Here is a 21815-nt window from a genome sequence, read left to right as displayed (position 1 = left end):
TTCTGATTTGACCTGCATAGGATTGGGCAGTTTAGCACCTAACTTTGGCTGAGTCATGATCATAGTTACAGGATGATTTAAGGAATTTGTGTAAATATTCATTCTCATTGCAGCTCTCTCTCTGTGTGTGAAGAATTTCTCATCTGGACACCCAAAAATGCACATTGCAAACAAGCCAAAGAGATGCTCGAAAAGGTGTGTCATATCAAAGCACTTGTCCGAGACAGCAGAGATGGGGAGCCTCTGCCCCCCCCCCGCCAGGTATTGTGGGACTTCAACTTGCATCAGCCCCAGCTACTGTGGTATTTCTCCAGAGGTGGTAGGAGGTGGAGTCCAACAACATCTGGAGGACGGTTGGATTCCTCCTCCTGTTTTATGAACAGCTCTCGTCCCCTCTCAATCCATGACAGGCATGGATTTATTGCCTTGTATTGCTGTTTAAACTCACTGCACAATAAATATTTCTATAACCATTAGAGTTAAGGAGAAAATGTTCCACATCTATGTCCCCCCGGCCTCTCCCCCACTGCCAAGGGCACCTTGAGAAAGCCCATATCCTACACTGGGACAATAAATCTTAATTCTAAACAGCATCTTGGGGAATTAAAATCCATTCCTTTGTTATACGGTAGAAGCTTTGATCATGACACCTTTTTAATTAAGCTCCAGTGTTTATATATTTTATTGGCTAAAAAGCCAACAGAGCAATCTTTTTGTAATAAATAAGAAATAGATTTTTGGAGGGTACTTAATCTATTAAGGGGGAAAATGCTGACACGCATATTGCCACTATATGGACTCAGAGAAGTCTTTAATCAAACATAGTGTGTAACTGCAGACTGACACCCTTGCTTACTGCTTTTTGTCTTCCTTTTTAATATATGAGTGAGTGGACTTTTATCATTTTTTTTCACACATATAATAAGCCTTGTTTGCATGCCTACACAGGATCTTTTCCATGTCAGGAAGGATAGTAGGGATGCATATATCCCAATGTGTGTTTAAATTACTGTGTGGCATGGATGCACGGATGCATGCAGGCTCAGTTTATGCAATCCTCCAAAGAAGAAAGAATTTCACTTGAATCAACCGTTGAGTGTTTGGCTCTGGGCCACATGTTATTGCACATTGGCAACAGAGCAGGAATAGGAAATCTTTGACCCTCAAAATGCTGTGAAACTTTTGGTCCTCTGGCCAGGCTGGCTGGAGCTGATGGGAGTTGGAGTCCAACAACATCTAGAAGGCCAGAGGGACGCCATCCCTACCATTCAGTTAGTGGAAGCGCCCATCCTTCCATCATGCTAATAATACTGAGCAGAAAATGCTGCCTCACTTTCATGGGCCCCTTTGCAGCCCCAGTAGGATAGTGTTTTCAGCTCAACTCTAGGACAAGGTCTAAAAATGTCCTAGGTGGAGGGGGGAAAGGTGAGTGGGGGTGGGATCAGTTGGCGATGTTTCTATTTTAGCTAATATATGTGGGGTTTTGTGTCAGCGTTGCTTGTGCGGGTTCTCTGCTGTTCGCTTGTGTTCCTTTGGTGGTGAGAGAGGTTGGGGTTGGCCTAGGGTGTGGCTGTTCATTTGTGGTTGGCTGTGGGGGTCTTTGTTTTCATGTGTGAGTGGGGTGGGTGGGTGTTTTGGATCAGGTTAGCCATATTGATTTGTATGCTTTCAGCAGCCAGAAACATCATAGCCAGAGACCTGTCAGGAATAAGCATGGACCAATGGTACCAAACACTGTGGGAAAGAGCCTTACTAGAAAAATTAACCAGTAAATGTTCTGGGTATTTTTAACTGATAGTGCCACTGCTGCTTCACAGCTACAGGGATGCAGTTGGCAGCCTGGCCAGTCACCACACTCCCTACAGGGTCTATATTTGAATGATACTGCGTAAATGGTGGGTGTAGGGGTTTTGTGTGTGTGCTGGATTGCAGTTCCACTGGAGCCATTAAAGAAATTTGTAATTTCTACGTGCTCCTTTAATTAAAGCTAGCAACTTGCAAAATATTGACCAATATAATCAATACAATCAAATAAGAATTGGCCCTATGTCTTACGTGCTTTTAAAAAAGGAATCTATCTATATCTATCTATCATCTATCTATCATCTATCTATCTCTCCGCTTCTGTTCTATATTGGGGTTTATCTTTTAAGTCTCAATTTTTTTCTGCCCAAATTTGGTTGCAGAATAATGCCTGCAAGCCCATCCTCACTGCCACAGGGGTCATTCCTATGCCTCATGCAGAGAAGGGACAATAGACAAATTATTTCAGTGTCTGTTGTCTGTTGCCTAAGCATAACACTGAGAATGAAATGTATGGTACTGGTCTGGTTTACACATGGCTGTACATCATTTGATTTCTCAATCCCCCCGCCACTCAGGACTTGATCATTTGCAGCTGGCTGCTTGAGCCAATTCCGTTGAGAAGTATTGTGTGTGATATAAATAGGCTATCTCTGGTGTCAGGTCTACAGTGGCTCATTCACACATGCAAGCTACCTTTGTGCTCTAAATGTGCAGATGTGAACTTGCTTGATGTAGACTCCAGATAAATCAAAACGAATGGCGATGCAGAATTCATTGTCTGCCACTTCTATTTCATCTTCTGTTTTCAACTGTTGAAGTGGACCTTGGTGTTATGGCAAAGCCAGTGGGCAGTGGGCCAAGCTGGTGATGGTTTGTTCTTTTTTGAAGAAAACAAACACAATTAAATAACATCTGGGAGATGGAGATCAAGCCTTGTAGGGAAGGTTTATTATTTTAAACCCTCTTTTTCTCAACACTGAGTTCCCAGCACAAATTCCCTCCTCTCAAGCTGCTGTTTTCTTCCAGAGAGATGTTTCAATTGGCTCCAGTAGATCTTCCTTGGGTAAAAAGCAGCTATGGGGCTTATTTGTGAGGACAATGGCATGGAGCAAAAAGATTAAACCCATACTTCCTGCTTTGTGCAAGCCTGATGACCTGTTTCCTCCTACTGTTGGTTGCTATTTCACCCCCCACCCCCACCCCACATCAACATGTATCCACATATTTCACACATCATATGGTTTGGTCTCAGTATAACTCCAGTTTGCCTTCAGATAATAGCTTCAGAGTGTGCTGGAGAGCAAATATTTATAATCTATTGTTATTTAAAGAAATGGGAGCACTAAGTAACTGGTTTGTTATAGATCAGATTTCTGAGTGTGTGATTTGTCATTGGTATTGACTTAATCACCTCAGGACAGCCAAGACTTTATTCATTGACCTTTTTTAGGCAGAGAGAACAAAGGTAACTCTTGTAGAGAAAGGGTCAGTAGCTATTTACTGAAGGAGTACACTGGAGCCTTGTTTTGATCGGCATGCAAAAATATTACTTGCAAAAGTGCTAAGAGGCTTTACTTCCTAATGGCTCATTTAACATCTAGGCTTGAATGCTTTCTTTGGTGACATTCCCAGATTCATAAGGCATGCGACTTGGATTGTTTTTCAGGAGATCAAAGTTTCAGATCTGGCCATCACACACACACACACACACACACACACAGTCATTACTAAAGGTTATTATTTTTAAAAAGAACATATTATTTCTAATGAAATGATAGCAGATCCTTTGACTTTGATCACTTGAACTTATGTGGAAAGATTCATCGGTGAACATGGGGATGTGTGAATGAACAACCAAAAATTTACCACCACTGAAAATCCTAATGTAGGAGTGGGGAACCTTTAACTTCCCAGATGTTGCTGGAGCTATAGCTTCCATTAGCTGCAGCAAGCATGGCCAATGACCAGGGATGATAAGAGTTGCAGCTCATCCACATCTGCAAGTCAAAAGGTTCCCTACACCTGTCCTAATACAAATTATCCTAAGGATGCTGTCATGCTGCAGTTTGCATGGTTGGCATGAAACAATATGTGAACAGAAACACAGCTCTCCTTTGAAATTACAATTCTCTGAATTTTGTAGTGCAGTGCTTCAGTCAAATTATTTCCACAAAAATGCACATATTAGGGGGAACATGTCTATAAAAATGCCTGCTCTTGTGAAAATAATATGCACAAATTCTTTCTATTAAGGAAAATTGCTTGCAAAAATGCGTCTATTAGAAGAAATACACACTAAAATGCTGGTGGCTTATTTTGAAGTACTAAAGCTATGTTTGATGCCAGAAGTGTTGTCCTCTAGCAATATTCATAATATTGAGTTGTAGCAGCCCGATGGTATGCAAAGTGAGACAATCTGAATATGATTCCTAGTTAGCAAGAAAATAAGAACATAGCTCATAAATGTCTCTGTGCACACACAAACATATCTCTCTGTATGTGTTTGTGTGTGTGATTGTTCCTTTTTTAAAAAGTCAGGCACTTTTAAAAGTGAAAAAAAGTTTATACTGCAATCCTGTACATACTTATCTTAGAGCAAGTTCCAGAGAAGCCAGTGGAACTTACCTTTGAGTAGATATGCGCAGGGTTGGGCTGTTAAGAGACTGGGGAAAACATTTCTTTGTGACATAATAGTTCCCCAGAAAATAAGCCTCAATTGATTCTAGCTAATCTATATCTTAGTTATGTTAGATGAAGTTTATTTCTGTGGGCCATAATATGCAAAGTTCTCATTGATTAATTTGATATATGATGTGCTTTAGAACAGTATTTTTCAACCTTTTTTGGGCAAAGGCACACTTGTTTCATGAAAAAAATCACGAGGCACACCACCATTGGAAAATGTTAAAAAATTTAACTCTGTGCCTATATTGACTATATATAAAGTAATTCTCTTGAATAGGAATCAAATAAACACAAAGAAAGTATTTTATAATTACTTTATTATGAAATAGAAAGTAAACAGAAATATGAAAAATTATAAAATACTTTATTCAGTGCGCAACCTGGGCCTGTTTGGCTGAACACAAAGCTGATATTCTGGCTGGAATCGAAGAAAGACACACACGTAGCTCTTCGTCAACAGCTCTCAGTCTCTCTCTGTATTTAGTTTTTATAGCAATCATGCTTGAAAAGCTCATCTCACACAGATATGTAGTGGAAAATGGGAGCAATGTCAAAATAGCTTTGTTTGCCAGAAGGGGGAACTCCTTGGCAGTATCAAACCAAAAACTGTCCAAAGGTAGATCAGCAAATCTTAGCTTGAAACCACGATTTTGTCCCAGTTCAGTTAGTTCCTCCTGCTCCTGTAAAGTCATGTCCTTTCCACCAACTGATGCTGAGCTATAAGGGTCCCTAACCCAGTCAAGGCATTCAGTGGAGACTGAAGAGAAATAAAATGACAACTTCTCCTCGAGAGTTTTTAAATGTTTAACTATTATCTCACACAGTGCAGCAGTGTGAACACCTTGCCATTGCTTGGTGAGTGTGAACATTTCAAGATTGCCACTTTCCACGTGTTGATGCCAGAGTTGCACCTTTGAACGGAATCCATTTATTTTATCTGTACTTGTAAGCAGGTTTTCATTTCGGCCTTGCATTCGTGTGTTCAGTTCATTCAGATGATGAAATATATCTGCCAGGTATGCCAGCCTTGCACACCACTCATCACTTGCAAGCAGCTTTGCGTAATCTGACCTCTCATTTGTCATAAACACTTTAAGTTCCTCCCGCAGCTCATACACACGAACCAAGACCTTGCCATGCGACAACCACCGGACCTCCGTATGAAACAGCAAGGTTTTATGCTTCGCTCCCATCTCCTCACACAAAGCTGCAAATATGCGACTTTTCACGGGTCGTGACTTTACAAAGTTTACCATGCGCACAACATCATCCAACACATGAACTAGGTCTGCTGGTAAAGTCTTGGCTACGAGGGCCTCACGGTGTAAAAAACAATGCGTAACAATCACATCTGGATTTCTTTCCTTCACTCTGCTTACAAAGCCTTTGGTGTGCCCGACCGTGGCTGCAGCTCCATCGGTGCAGACAGTTGTGCAGTTTTCCCACTTAAGTCCTCCTTGTTCAAGGTATTCTGATGTGACCCGAAAAATTTCTTCTCCTGTTGTTTTTTCTGGCAATGCCTTGCAAAAAAAAGAAGTTTTCTCTAATTGCATCACCATCAACAAAACGCACATTGGCCAAGAATTGAGCATGTCCACTGATATCAGTAGACTCGTCAAGTTGCAATGCAAATTTCTCACTGATACGGATCTGATACGGTTTTAGCTCTCTGGTTACAAAAAAGGGGGCTAGGTGCCCCAATTTTATCTTATTAATTGCGTGCCTTTGGTGTTTTTTAATAGCATGAAGAACAGTTGCTCCTGTGTTCAGATAATACAAGATGCCCAAAACTTAAAATGCCTTGCAGTGGGTCAGACCATTGGTGCGTATTGTCCACACTGTCTGGAAGTGCTTTTCTGGGGTATCAGGCAGGGTTTTTCATCCCCACGAGGAGATGCTGCGTTTTAAACCTGGGACTCTCTGCATGCTAAGCACATGCTGTACCCCAGGGGTCGGCAAAGTTTTTGTGGCTTTGGCCAGTTCACGGTCCCGCAGACGCCTGCGGGCCGGAGTGTGCATGTGCATAGCCAGCACATAACCAGGCACATCATAATCAGCAGATATAAAAATGGTTATATTTTTAAAATAATATTTAAGTTATTATTTAAATAAACAGAGATGCATAACCCGGAAAACTTTGGAGGTAATAATGAGGTTCCCATTATTTCCCTTGAGCACTGAAGATACATTACATATGGGAGTACTGTATCTTCAGTTCTGAAAGTTAACATAATTTGCAACCCTCAGAGGCAGGGAGATGCAGCACATAGAAAAACAAATTCCATGGAAACCAATAAGAATTATTATTGTGCCTTGTGCATGGGATCAAATGTCATATGATAAATGATATTTATCAAGTGATATTTACAAAACAAATCAACTGTTCTCCACACGAGGAAGGTTCATGGAATGTATCATTTTAATACATGCATAGGTAAATAGGCACAACCGAATCTTGCAGATTTGACATCAACAGTAATTGGTATTTATTATAGAGGCGCTCGACCCCCCGAGCTGCCTCTCGCTAAGGGCCGGGCCCTCCTGCCATTGGAGGGCAAACACTCACTGGCGGAGAACCGAAAGGAAACAATCGGGGTCAACAAAGGAAGCTCGCCTCTGAGGGGAATGTCAAGAGCAGGCCTTTTCCTGGCTGCAGACTGCCCGGCCCTGGGCAGCCCCGGAGGTGCTGGGCCAGGCGCACTTACCGAGGAGCCGGCCCAGAAGGGGCAGGAGTTCTTCACTTGCGGGGAGCTGCTGAGGGACAGCGCCCCGAAGCTGAGCGCCACCAGGCAGAGGCCCAGGATCAGCTGCAGCAGCCCCAGAGACAGCAGAGGGCGCGCTGGCAGCAGCCCCGGCCGAGACGGCGTGGCGGCCTCCCCGCCCAGCGGCAGGCCCCGCCGGGGGAGAGCGCGGCTGAGCGCAGCCCAGGCCACCCGGAGCGGGACCATGGCGGCCGGGCGGAGGCGGCGGGTCTGGGCGCCTCGGGCGCCGCCGAGAGCCGGGCCAGCGGGCAGCACGAGCCCAACAGCACCACCGGCAGAGACATGGGCGCCTCACCCGCCCGCCGCGCCGGAGGCAACAAGTGCGTGGTCCGGCGCCCGCCTAGTGGGTGAAAATTTGACATTTTTTAAAAAAAAATCTTTGAATTTTTTAATTTTTCCCATGGCACACCAGGCAACATCTCGCGGCACACTAGTGTGCCGCGGAACAGTGGTTGAAAAACACTGCTTTAGAAGGCACAGCTGTAAATTTTAATTTTCATTAACACAACATTTGGATGAATGAATAAGACTATTTCAGATGCTTTACTTCAGTCTAAGAATGATGCATTTAAATTCTTAAGTTGCTGAGGGTACAGCTAAATCTGCATTTTTATTAGCACGCTACATCTTTTATCAAGATGCGGTTATACAAGCAAGGGAAGCCAATGAATGCATCTATTAAGCTATGCTTCCTCTTTCTTTCGCAGAACTGCAGGAAACGAAGACCGCTCAGTTTTATGCTCTTTCCCACCACCCCTTAGACTACAGGATATTGGTGATGGATGAAGATCAGGACCGCATCTACGTTGGCAGCAAAGATCACATTCTGTCTTTGAATATCAATAATATAAGCCAGGACCCTCTGAGTGTAAGTCCACAAAGCGCTTTGGGAAGCTGGGATCGTTTTACTGCATGCTTCTGCTTTCAAAGAAAAGAGGAAGGAGGGTGTTTCATCATTATCCCATTGTCAGGCAACATGCCAGCTCCACGCCTGCTCAGAACAGTTGCTGCTTGTACATTAGCAGAACAATATGTTCAAACAGCATATTTAAGACAGAGCCTCATTCCCCGCCCCGCCCCCTCATTTGGGACTGTGGAGGAAAATGAATCCCTTTGACTTCCAGCACAAGAAGCCCCTGGACCCATTTGTCTGCAGTTTGGTAGGCTTGATCCACTCTGGAGAGGGGGCTCCTGTCCAAAGCTGGACAATATGTTTGTCTGATATTTAGGGTGTTATTATTTTAGTGAACCTAGACTTACAACCAGTGCTTTTGACAAATTGTCCAGTGATGGGTCAAAAATTAGAAGTAGGGGTTGCTGGCTATGTGAACACCCCACTCAGATTATTATAAGGAGAATCTAGGTGAGGACAGCCCACCCTAAGCAGGTTCATCTCCTTAAGTCTACTCATACCTGACCACTGACTGCTACCTTGTTGTTCAAAACAACAACAAAAGACTCTAGTCTTAGGGGAAAGGGATGAGGTAGCAGCTGGTGAAGACAAACCATGGCCAGAGAAACAGCTGCTGAGTATGGAGGGTGAAAGCCTTTCAGAGCAGGAGGATCCCTGTGTAAGGATGTCTCTCAGCAGCAGTCTTTTTCCCCCAAGTGCACCTCATTAAAGGAGCTCTTTAGGTAAACTAGCAGGGAAACATGTCTACTGGCTTCTCAGGATGCTGCTTTGAAAAGCTCAGCTGCATCTGGGAAAAGAGTGAGCCTGCAGTAAATCACACTGTGCAAGTTGGAGTTAACTCTTTATTAGCAAGAATCTGATCTGGCGGACACACCTAATGAGCACAGCAGATAATGGATCAGTTGCTGAGACTGAAAGTCCCCTCATCTCGAGTGTTTTCCCCGAGCAATCAGAGACTGCACCCGCATGAAGTCAACCTATCCTTCACCCTCTTCATGCCTCTTCTGGTTCTGGGAGACCAGGGGAGTGGGGAGGTTTTCTCAGAAGGAGGGGGAGATCCATTCCTCATCACTAGCCTGACTCATCTTTGCCTCTTGACCGCTCTCCTCCCCTGCTTCTGCCTCTGATTCTGGATTGCTCCCTGCCACAAACTCACCCAGCTCACTAAGCCCTGTTACCCCTTCAGCTTCTGACACCTCCTCCCAGTCTTCTCCCTCTGACCACTCATCATCTCACCACCATTCCCCAGACTCTGAGCCTTTTACTTCCTACACAAAAAGCCCCTGGACCTGGTTCCTCCCCGCTGGTTCCTCCCACCGTTCTTCTGTGTCCAACCAGTCCATGAAACTTGTAGGAGGCAAAATCACATGGCCTCTTAATTGCAGTTTTCCCCCTGGGGATGTGCAATTCCTCCCTGGAAATTTGCTCTCCAGTTCTTCCAAGTACAACCTGTGAATGCACATTCTCCACCTTTCCAAACAAAGTTGGTACTTCTTTTACCTCCGCTTAACTTGCCATGAGAAGGAAAATGACTGGTAGACTCCAAATAGAGGTAAACTCAGTAGTATAGTGGCTGCCATGCTTTTTGATGGTGGCCATCTTCCACCCTTGGAAGGTGGAACATTGTTCTGACATTGTCCTGAAATGACAATGTCAGGAACATTTAAGGCAAAACTCAGATGGCGACTGGAAACTGCTCAGTACCAGATCATCAGTGATGAAGAGTTAACAACGTGGTTTAAACTAATTTAAAAGGAGTCCCAGGACAGGCAGCAGGAGTTGGATCGTTCCAGGTGGCTTGCATCCTGAGAGTAGCCCAACTATAGTTTTTGAAGATGCTGGGTCTTTTTCCTACTGCTCTTCACTGGGCTACGAAATCATATCATGGGCAGCAGAGAAAATACTCTTCCTTATTTCACAGATGCAAAACAGGGACACATTTGTGTATTTACCACACCAAGAATTGCTCCCAAAATAGTCCCTCACTTTCTATTGCACGCTCCTGAAGGCTCTTGTCTTTGCATTAAAAAAAGGTAAAGGACCCCTGACAGTTAAGTCCAGTTGTGAACGACTCTGGGGTTGCAGCGCTTATCTTGCTTTACTGGCCAAGGGAGCCAACGTTTGTCTCCAGACAGTTTTTCCAGGTCATGCGGCCAGCATGACTAAGCCGCTTCTGGCAAAACAAGAGCAGTGCACAGAAATGCCGTTTACCTTCCCGCCGGAGCGGTACCTATCTATCTACTTGCACTTTGACGTGCTTTCAAACTGCTAGGTTGGCAGGAGCTGGGAGCTCACCCCATCGTGGGGATTCAAACTGCTGACCTTCCGATTGGCAAGCCCTAGGCTCAGTGGTTTAGACCACAGTGCCACCCGTGTCCCATGTCTTTGCATCACACTATATTTATTTGCTCTGCAATACCATGTCCTGCCCTGGCTTCTGAGGCAGGGAGTGTTAGTAAGCTGGCAGTAGAGTTTTCTTTATTTTTAGTTAACAGTGTTTAACACCACGGTGGATCTGATTGCACATATTACAAGTTAGCTACAAACAAATTCATCAACATGTGTTATCTGGCAATGAGGACGCCTGACGGAAATGACATTAATGGACATGCCAGCAACATTTTAAAAAGGCATCTTTAAAGTCTTCCAAAAATAGGGATTGTTCCCACAATCTGCATCCACTATGACTATAAAGAAACTCGTATGCTTCCCTGAAAATACAGCAGAAAAATAAAAATTTATTAAGCAGGGGAGGAAAATTTTCAAGAAATGCTTTGGTACAGCACTCAAACTAATCCCATGGAACAAAGAGGAGTCTTGACTTTTAAAGACAGTGTTAGCAATTACGAGCAGTTTCCTGACTTTCTAAGCACAGAAATTGTCTTTCTATAATATGCTTCTTGGCTCCTTATTCATTCTCCTACGTTAGCATGTGTGGCTTGAGGCTGTATCCTAGTATCTGGATTTTGGAACAACCACATGCAGGTCCTTACTTCACTCACTAATCCCCCTTTAACATCTCACTGGAAAAAATGTTGTCACACTGACAGTGCTAAATCGATTAAAGAAATTAGGGATTTATTTTCTGTGGAATTGTCTGAGCAGAATTTGCTGAAACATCACAGAGTGAACCGGAATCCAGATAATTGCTACCCAACTTTATAGACACAGTAAATGAAGCTGTAGCTCTGTATATTATTGGCAGGGTATACCATCACCAGACATTAGACTGCTACACACTGGAATATGTCCAACAGTCATAAAGAACTGACACTTGCTCATTATTCATGGAAACTGTGCTTCTTTGCTACTCTTATCTGTTTTCACATCCTATCTAACTGTTCTTTACTTGGTGTTCTTTACAACCAAGGCCATAGTTTTCATTTTTCCTTTCCCCTTCCTCTCTTTTCCCCCTTTGTGTCATGACTTTTTAGATTTCAAGCTTGAGGGTAACGGGTATTATCTTTTTCTTCTTCTGAAATTAATAAATAAACAACAACAATAAAAATCTACCATTCTGAGGGATAAAACATATGATAGTGGTGAAGAAAATATTAAAATTTAATTCGATAAATGTAGACATTGTCCTTTTAGTATCAGCCTGATCAAGTACAGATTTTGGTATAAAGATTGCTGAGAAAGCACATGGAACCCTCAAAAAAGGATTTTTAAGGTCTCCTTCTATAGCAGGTGTGGAGAACCTCCAGATGTTGCTGCATTCTACAGCAGACATGTGATGCTGCTTATGACAATGGATTATTATTATTTACTACTTATTTGCTTTACAAATTTATAATCCAGTTCACAGCCAGTGGTTATCAAAGTGGCATACCATAAGATAAAATACAAAAAGCCGTTTTTACAACATTTCTTTCTTTCTTTCTTTCATCAAATGCAAGCATTATCATGTGCATGACATGAAGAGTTTGCCTTCTGACTGCTTGGAAATATATTTTTCTCTACTGCCTGTCTAAACTGGAGCCTGCTAGAGAGATGAACCCTCCATTGTTCTGATTTTGGGTGTGTGCTGGTTGAGGATTCTTCTGAAGCTGAGATGTTTATCTAGAAATTAACTAAAGCTCTTGGGCTCAGTTCAGCTGGAAGCTTAGTGGAGCATATTTTCTTATGTGACACCCTGTGTTATACTTTGGCATCCAAAAAGAAACTCTTCGACATCAGCCTCATTTTGAAGCATTTTTGCACATAGTTGATCTAGACTTTGAAAGAAATGAGCAGCGTCCATGTTAAAAACAACAATAACAACAACCAAACTTTGTGCAATCATTTAAAAAATATTTATGTCTGATTATTCTCATTTGCCTTCAGTTCCACTCCTAACAACACCAAAGGTCAGAGGGCAACTTTATATTTTTCTGGGATTCTCAATGTGGGAGGTCAGCTTCCCTGAGGAGGTTTAGGCATTTTCAAGGGAGGTCCAAGCTGTTCCATTGCTTCAATCAACTTACTTTTCATGTCTATCTTAAAAGGCAGGAAACAGAACACCCAAAAGACATCCTTACAGTCAGTGTGATATGGACAGAAGGTCCCCATTGCAGTTGGAGAGATAAATAGAAGAGATACCATCATTCCCTCTGTTTCTGACATACATGTTGTAGCCAAAACGGCATTTGCACACCACACATAGGAGGTAACTTCCATCTAGCTTGGGCCAGTCACAGCCTCTTAACTTACCTCACAGGGTTGTTGTAGGGATTAACGGAGGAGGGAGGTGAACCATGTACTTTTCTGGAGAGGCCAGCCAGATGGAGATGTCCATCACCACATGGTTGCAATTGGTCCCGTTCCAGTCACGAAACGTGCCTGGCGCCTGGGGTATTTTGAAAATAGGTCTCAACTGATGAAAGGAGTGGGGAGCACAGAAAATTGGCTGCTGGGCGTGAAATGGAGTGGCTAGAATCCTAACAGCAGCACTCCTCATGTGACATTTTGTTGCAGGTCATACGTGTGAGCTTTGTGCTTTTGAAGGGTGCTTGATCTGAAAACCTCTAAAGCAGTGATGGCCGAACTTGGCCCTCCAGCTGTTTTTGGACTACAACTCCCATCATCCCTAGCTAACAGGACCAGGGGTCAGGGATGATGGGAATTGTAGTCCCCAAACAGCTGGAGGACCGAGTTCAGCCATCACTGCCGTAAAGGTTCTTGCCAACCCATCTAGTTTTTCTCTCTCATTTTATTTGATTAACATTTTTATGCTGCAGAGCATAGATATCCTGACCTAGTTCCCAAATTTAATCACTACTTTGACTTCCCCACAGATGTTTTGGCTAGGCAGAATGTTCTGATGAGGCAGAACTTTGACTGGGCTCAGCTTTTGTGCTTTAGGTCACGTTTGTTGGAACCAAGATATAGCTTCTTTCTACATTCTGAAAAACTCCAGAGGCCTGATAAAAATTCTTGTTAGTTTCCTTTGAAATCCCTGCAGACGTTTCAACTCGGAAGGATCTTCCAATCTACTTCAGATTTTGTTGATAGGTGAAATTGAGTGGCACAGTCCACAATCTTTCCTACTCTCGAGGAAGCTTGCGATAGACTGGTTCATTCACTTACCCAGGTAGAACAATCCCATTGACCTACAGTGGAAGGACCTTATGGGCACTATGTGAGCTTATACATCTTGAAATGGAGAGCTTGAGTTCTGAATGTGTGTGCCAAATTTCATTCCACTGTCTCAGTGGATACTGTGTTACAGAGCAAGAAATGAGAAGCCAAAAATTGTGCATGCATAGTTTTCATCCACATGTTTTCACCCAAACCTTGAACGGTGGGGAAAGGTATCCAGGTCACATGGTGCCTTATGCAGATGGTGGGGGAAGGTGTGTGCCCCCCTCCACCCCAACCAACAATTCATATTTGGGTGGGGATGTGAACTGGCCCCATGCTACAATTTGGGAACCCTTCATCCTTGCTGTAATCAGGTTAACAAATGTTAAGGCAGATCCAATAAGTGTCTTCCTCATGGCACAGGCTTGCAAGACCTGCACCAGCTTCAGATGACAAACCCATTAACTTCAAAAGTCCTACTTTCTGGAAGGCTGTAACGTACGCCAGCTTGTAACTAAAACGATCTATTTGGGATGCATTTTATCAGTTGTTACTGAACTAACCCAGCATTGTGGGAGGCTTGCTTGCTCAGAGTTTCTCTGAGCAAGAAAAACTTGGATAAAATACTTTCCCCAGCAACACAGGTCTGAAAATATTGATCTTGCGAGTTTAGGCATGCCTTGCAGGCCGTGTGGTAGTTTGAACAAGGTGGAAATGATAAATTTCCCCAACCCTTTTAAATGTGCATTGAATATTATGTAATTCATATTTGTATATGTATGTATTTTCTTTCCACACAGATATTCTGGCCAGCATCAACAACCAAAGTTGATGAGTGCAAAATGGCTGGCAAAGATCCTACAGTAAGTATTTCCCCCCCCCCTTTTTTTTAATTAAATGTTTGGCTACCGAGAAAGAGCGCCTTGGGTGCAGCCAAAAGCATAGCGGAAGAGGCGTCTTTTCATTGAATACTCTGCAGGCTGAAACAGTCATGCAAAATTCTGAATCAGGCAAGATATTGACACAGCCTGGATCTCCCTCCTGATGTCTGGAAAAATGAGCACATTGCTTATGTTCAGGACATTTTTTTTTTCCCTTTTAAAAAAGGAAACCCATTTCTTGCTTACCTTGTTGCTAGTGATGGATATCATTAATAAGGCTTGCTCTGCGTATCTCCTAGAGAATATAGTGCAGACTGTTGAGCTAATGCTAATGTAAGTGCCTGGACAGACTCCCAGATGGTACAAGCAGCCTTTTGTATGGAAAAAAATAATAATCCCTGTACATTCCAACAGCACTTACTGCTTGATCATAAAGACTCTTTTATTGGTTTTATAAAGCAACATTTTGAACAGATGCCTGAAAAAAAGCAGAACTTCCTTAACGCAGGTAAATGTGGCACGACTGTTACTGGAGTCAAAGCAAGAATCCTGCACGAGAACCATCTGCTGAGCCAATTACCTCTTCCAAATCTCAGAGTGATTCTTGCTCAAACGAACAAACCACTCCTTTAATTGTTACGAGCTTAATAACTTGTACATCACCTCAGGCAATACTTGGGAAAAGGCACTTGGAAATTATATTAGCAGCAGCTATAACAATAAATGATTTCAGTGTGCCAAGTGCAAGTAGGGTGGCCAGTTCTACAGAGGGCAGTTCTCGATCTGAAGCTGTCCTCTATTTGAGAGACTGCTCTGACAAAGAAAGAACTCTAAGGAGGCGGTCTGGCTCAAAGATAAGGAACCCTAAGAAAATAACTCCTTGCCCATTGATATTAGCCAGGCACCTTCACGGTGCTGTTTTCAACACTTGCCAAAAACTTATTTGTTCAAGCAAGCCTACCCAGGCATTTAAATTTTACCTGGATTTTTAAGCGTTATCTTATTTTATAATGTATATTTTGAAACTTTTGGTTTTGTATACATTTTTGAGAGAGGAAATAGGCTAACAGTTTTAAATATCAGCAATTTTAATTTATTTTATATTGTAGGTAGATCTCATAGGTTTTGATGATGGAGTGGTACAAAGATTTTATTAAATGAATTAAAAATTATGCAGTGGCTCCCCATCTGTGGAATGCTCTCCCTAGGGAGGCTCACCTGGTGCCTTCATTATAGATCCTTAGGCACCAGGTGAAAAGGTTTCTCTTCAGACAGGCATTCTGCTGGTTAACATTCTATGGCTTTTAAAATGTGTTTGTAAGAGGGGAATTATTGGTTTGCTTTTGTTTCATTGTGTATTTTGTATTCTCATTTTCTATCTTTCTGTTGTGAAATACCCAGGGATCTTTGGATGAAAGGTGGTGTCAGGGGCTCAGGAGCAGAGGCACAGGGGAGAGAGGAAATGGAGAGCGAAGGGGAAGAATCTGAGGGCAGCGTAGGGGAGTATGAAAGTGGCCCGAGAGATTCCATGAGCTTCTCCAGCGAATCAGAAGATTCCCAGAGGGGGGCGCCGAGGGCCAGGGCAAGGGGGGTCCCAGGGGGGACACACCAGAAGCAAGGGGCCAGCGGGGACTCCCAAAGCAGCAGCGGGAGATCAGGACCAGCTCCCCCACCAGAGCGTAGTGGGGGGGGGAAGAGTCCCATGTATCAGGGCCAGCGTCTCCTCCAGCAGGGAGAGAAGATGAGTCAGGGCTGGCCACACCCCCATCGCAGAGTGAGGGAACGGAGGGGAAGTCAGGTCCAGCTAGCCTCCCCGAAGGGGGAAGCAGTGACAGGAGCAGTGTAACGGTCAGGAGGAAGGTTGCCGGCTGGGCGCGCGCGCCAAGTTCGAATGTACAGGCGCACGGGACAGCAGAAAACCCGGATTGGGAACCAGGTCCTAAAGCCCGCCGGAGGCAGGGGGAAGACTCAGGGGACTCAGCGTCAGAAGAGTCTAGAAAGGGCAAGACCCCAGCGGACAGGCGGACCCAGAGGAGGAAAGAGCAAAGGAAGAGGTGGAGCAAGGCTAGAGTCTTAAACTGGTGTCTGGGGGGGAGGAGATTCAGACGGAGCTTCAGCGGTCTAGAGTCGAGACGTAGAGCTGCGCGCCACGGCTTTGAAATCGAAACTGAACTTCAATAAAGACTTTTGTATATAACAACGAACTGGCGTTGGTCCTTTGTGAGGTGGGACCTTGGGCAGCTCTGACAGGTGGTATACAAATTTAATTAATAATTTAAATAATTATGTAAATATATAAATGGAGAACGGTGCCATGAAGTTGCAAATCTACAGCAGCAATCACAGCTGCCTTTAGATGACTACTAAAACTTGTCCATCTGAGAAGACATTTGAAGTTCTTGACTGAATGGGATTTTTGATCCCTCTCATAGTCTTTTACTATTCCTCTTGGAGTGGTCCAACTTATTTTATCTGTTGATACAGTTTTCCATGGATTGGATTGTTGTTTTTATATTTTGTAAGTTATCTAGAGAACTGTTTTGGTGCTAAAGGGTGGACTTAGAAATAGGTAAATGGTAAAGGGACCCCTGACTGTTAGGTCCAGTCGCAGATGACTCTGGGGTTGCGCGCTCATCTCGCTTTATTGGCCGAGGGAGCCGGCATACAGCTTCCAGGTCATGTGGCCAGCATGACTAAGCCGCTTCTGGCGAAACCAGAGCAGCGCACGGAAACGCCATTTACCTTCCTGCCGGGGTGGTTCCTATTTATCTACTTGCACTTTGAGGTGCTTTCGAACTGCTAGGTTGGCAGGAGCAGGGACCGAGCAACGGGAGCTCACCCTGTCGTGGGGATTCAAACCGCCGACCCACAGCGCCACCCGCATCTTATTTATGACTTAGAAATAATAAATAAATAAATTTATTTATTAATAATAAATAAATTTATAATAATTATTTATTTATAATAAATAAATAAATAAATAAATAAATAAATAAATAATAAATTCCACTTGATTGGTCAAAGTTTTCCAGCCCCCAAATAAATAATTGTTTGTGATGCATCTAGGTGGCAGCTCAGAAAGGGCTTCTATGTTGATCCATTAAATATACAGTGGTGCCTCGCAAGACGAAATTAATTCGTTCCACAAGTTTTTTCTTCTTGCGAGTTTTTCGTCTTGCGAAGCACGATTTCCCATAGGAATGCATTGAAAATCAATCAATGCGTTCCTATGGAAACCGCCTTCAGACCAGGTCCGGGGACAGTCTGTCCCCCGACCTCTTCTGAAGGCTGGGGGGGGGGGGGGGACCAAGGGTTTTTCTTCCCACTGCCAGCCTTCAGAAGGCTGTTCTGAAGGCTGGCGGTGGGAAGAAAAGCCCTTCTCCCCACCTCCCGCCCCGCAAGCTCCGGGGACAGGAGGGCTTCGCTGCCGACCGCCAGCATTTTAAAAGCCCCCGGGACAGCGGAGGTCTTCTGAAAGCAGGCGGTGGGCGAAAGTCTTTGCTCCCCCCCGCCTCCCTTCAAAAGCCGTCCGGGATAGCGGAGAAACGTGCTGCGCTTCTCTGCTATCCGGGGAAGGCAGGCGGGGGGGAGCAAAGACTTTTGCCCCCCGCCGGCCTTCAGAAGCAGCGCGCTTCCCTGCTATCCCGGACTGCTTTTAAAATGCTGGCGGTGGGGAGCAAAGCCTTTCGGCCCCCGCCGGCCTTCCTGGACCTCTTCTGAAGGCCGAAGGGGGGCGAAAGGCTTTGCTCCCCACCGCCAGCATTTTAAAGAGGTCCCCGGAGATTTCCCTATGGGCTTTCTTCTTGCAAAGTTTTTCGTTTTGCGAGGCGTTTGTCTTGCAAGGCACCACTGTATCTAGGTGTTGTATCAGGTATTTTTTTCCACCAGCATTTGAATAAGGTGCACAATTTCTAATCTTAATTAAATAATAGCATATTATGCTATGTTCTAATAAGGATTCATTTGGTTGTGGACTTGTAATTAAAAGGAGTATACGGCAAATACTTTTTCCATTTTGATCTTATCTTGATCCACACTTCTCAAGGGAAGAAAATATTGGATCTGCAGAGCATAATGGAGCGTAGCATTTTCCATTAAAATGTCACCAGTAATGGATTCAAGTGATTTCTGTTTAATTAAATTAGCGTTGAAAATGTTAGCATGGTATCTGCTTCCCTTCCCAGATGACTATAACAGTCTAATACATCATATATACCAAGCTCCAGTATTTCCCCATACTGTGCAAAATGCAATGTACTTTATATATTAAGAATGTTTATTTGAATTTAGTGGTATGCTGTATGTCATTAATGAAGTCAGCATTCAAGGGAGAGCAATATGTGGCTGAATTTTGCATGAGACTTAGGCTGCATTTCTGTACACACTTTCCCAGAAGTAAGAATCACTGGGGGTCAATGATGCAAACTTCTGGGAAGCTAAGTTGTACTTCTACAAAGAGGATTCTATGTGCATCTAGCAGGGAGACTGGCAGCAGGGTGCCAAAGAACAGTGGATATGTTTTTGTTTAGTTTTTTTTAACAAGTTGTAAAGTTAAAGCTTTCTTTTAATTTAAAATAAGATCCTTCACTGCCCTTTGGTGTTCTCCAGGCAGCCTTCGGCCTTCCATGCTTCACAGAATACCCATAGAAGATGTCCTAATGGACATTTGTCTGTGGACATTCCAGGATGCATGAGATGCTGAGGAGCAACAGAGACTAGCTGGAAGGTTTTTTTAAAAAATAAAAAAGCCAAAGGGAAGCCAAATGGGACAGAACAGATCTATGAGGGAGGGCCAGCAAAATTATAATTGAATTTGCTTAACTAATCTACACGTCCATATCTGGGTGTCGTGTAAAACAAGTGCAATGGAATGGAATGGAATGGAATGTAGAATGGAACATGAATGTGATGCACTGACAACTGGCATACGGGCCCACTCATGGGTCCTCCATAGCATCACATCTGGAAAGGAAACATCTGTGTACTAAGGCACATTTCAGGCTCCTGAAAGGTAGAATGAGGAAGAATGTGAAAGTATAGCAGGAAGGAAAGAGATCAGAACTTGGATCAGTCAACTACTGGTTTACAGTTTTTCCCTATGAGTGTGGCTTTGAAAACCTTGCCACATGTTGAAAATGTGGCTAAATATTTCATGTTTACTGGGGCCTATGCTACAAGCATGCCAGGCTTTCGATACTGGAGGGTGGGGTGGGGTTGGCTCTGTCTGGACAAGAAAGGACTATTAACATGTTGCTGACACTTCCAGCCTCAAAGTGATAGCAAGAGCCAAAAAGGGAAAAGGAGAGATCTTGTTTTGTTTTGCTTTAAGTTCTTCAGAGGCTATCTCAGCCATTGCCTTTCATTTATGATGTGCATGTATACCAATTCTCAACTGTAATGGTTCTTCTGGTAAGTCCTCATGTACAAGTATAGCTGTCAACGAGTTGGACTTGGTTACCGCAGATAGGAACGTTGTATGGAAACTGTCAGTGTCCAGATCCTGATCTACAGGTGGCGCTGAGAATTTTGTGGCTCCTTAGCCACAGGGTTAGCCAATCTTGTGCCACCTAGTATGCCAAGTCAAGTCCATAATCTGGGAGGCATCTGTTAGAGCACCTATTCTGCTCCTCTTCCTTATGCCTTAAGGTAGTATGGTTCCTGTCTATGGTACTGGGGAGCAAGTAGTGTAGGTTGGTCCATTAGGACAAATGGGCCACTGCCCCACCAACGTGAGTCTGCCTTCAGCCACCCTCCAGCTGCCTGCCTTATTACTAACAAGCAGTCCAGAGGGTGGCGCTGTCCTTCAGGTTCCTCCTCTGTAGTCTCAGTGATGCCACTTGTGGAATTCAGCAGGGAGGAGGACAGGGGCAAAATTAGAGTTGGTTGGTTCTGTCTGCCATTGGCTCTGGCTCCACCTGCTGGTGGGCTCCCGAATGTTTCACCCGTCAGTCCCAGTCAGGGCTGCCAACTTGAATAAAATATTGTGGGAGCCCAGGTAAGCACCACCCCGCATAATCGATCACATGATGCAGCACATGCACGCCATTTGAACGGGAATGCCCATCGACTTTGTGGGGGCCCAGCCCCCTCAAATATTTTTTGTGGGGGGTTGAAGCCCCCACAGCCCCTGGAAGTTGGCTCCTATGGTCCCAGTGGAAATCAGTCACCTCTGGGAGCAGATTTACAACCCCCTTTTGTTTGTTTTCTTGTTCCCTCTGCAGCACGGTTGCGGCAACTTTGTTCGTGTGATACAGACATTCAACCGCACCCATTTATATGTTTGTGGAAGTGGCGCGTTTAGCCCTGTGTGTGCATATCTCAACCGAGGGCGAAGGGCAGAGGTGAGTATGCCAGTCAACTAGTGGTGTGTGAGTTGGCTGGGTGGAAGACTTCCTAGTGCTGCTCTGCGGTGGTTTCAGTGCCCCTCCTCTTTTTGTCAGCAGCACAGTGAGATGCAGCAAGACTTGCCCAGTTGCTTTGGCACTGAGCTGTGAGCTCCCCCCCCCCCATGCCTGCAAATACTTTCACCCCTTTCTCAACACCTCTGTTAAAAATTGCCGAAAAGACGGAGGGGCGCTTCGCACTGGGTGACGAAAGGCATCGCTTTCTCCCTCCCCATCGCAGCTTGAAACTAATGTGAGAGGAATCTTGCCCCATTTTTAAAGGAACCTTCAATTTATTCTTCAACAAGCTTGCACCCAGCAGACACTTTTTGTTGGCGTAATTAATTTACAATCAAATGCAAGATTTCGCAGTGAGGAGGAAATAGTGGTGCTCTTAAGTGGCAAAATATAGATACGCATCTTGAGCGTTCTGGAATTGAGCTTCAGCGCGCCTGTCTCCTGAGCTGCATGCCTGTGATCCATTGATTAAATAAACTGCTGCCTCAGGCGTCTGGAGTTTGTTAGGCACTGGACTGTTAGCCTTCCACTTTCCTTGCTGGGATGGTGCAGGCCAACAACAGCATATGGAGTATCGGGGTTTAATGTGAGCCTCTCCCCCCCCCCCTTTGCATGTATGGGCCTAATTAGCAGAACAGAGGGGATTTATTTTTAGCAAGACTAGTGAGAAAATTGCACTGCTTATCAGCAAGTAATGCCATCGTTTTTCATAGGTGAAAGGCTGTTTTTCCAGGTGAAAAGGGAGAGAAAGAAAAAGAGGCTGAAAAGCAATTTCTTTTGCTTTATCTGCAGAGCTAGAATCTCT

At 44.2% G+C, this 21815-nt stretch overlaps 1 protein-coding gene across 1 annotated transcript in view; it reads left to right on the top strand.

Annotated features, from left to right (window-relative positions):
- SEMA3C (semaphorin 3C) overlaps positions 1-21815 on the top strand; it is a 145138-nt gene that overhangs the window by 57864 nt on the left and 65459 nt on the right. Inside the window, exons 3-5 of the mRNA XM_079993655.1 lie at positions 7961-8121; positions 14529-14591; positions 20831-20950. Coding sequence (XP_079849781.1) covers positions 7961-8121; positions 14529-14591; positions 20831-20950 — 344 coding nt within the window. The remainder of the gene's footprint in view (positions 1-7960; positions 8122-14528; positions 14592-20830; positions 20951-21815) is intronic.

Source organism: Podarcis cretensis (assembly GCF_951804945.1).
Source record: "Podarcis cretensis genome assembly, chromosome: 10".
NCBI classification, from domain to species: Eukaryota; Metazoa; Chordata; class Lepidosauria; order Squamata; family Lacertidae; genus Podarcis; species Podarcis cretensis.
This window is presented reverse-complemented; position numbering and strand designations above follow the sequence as displayed.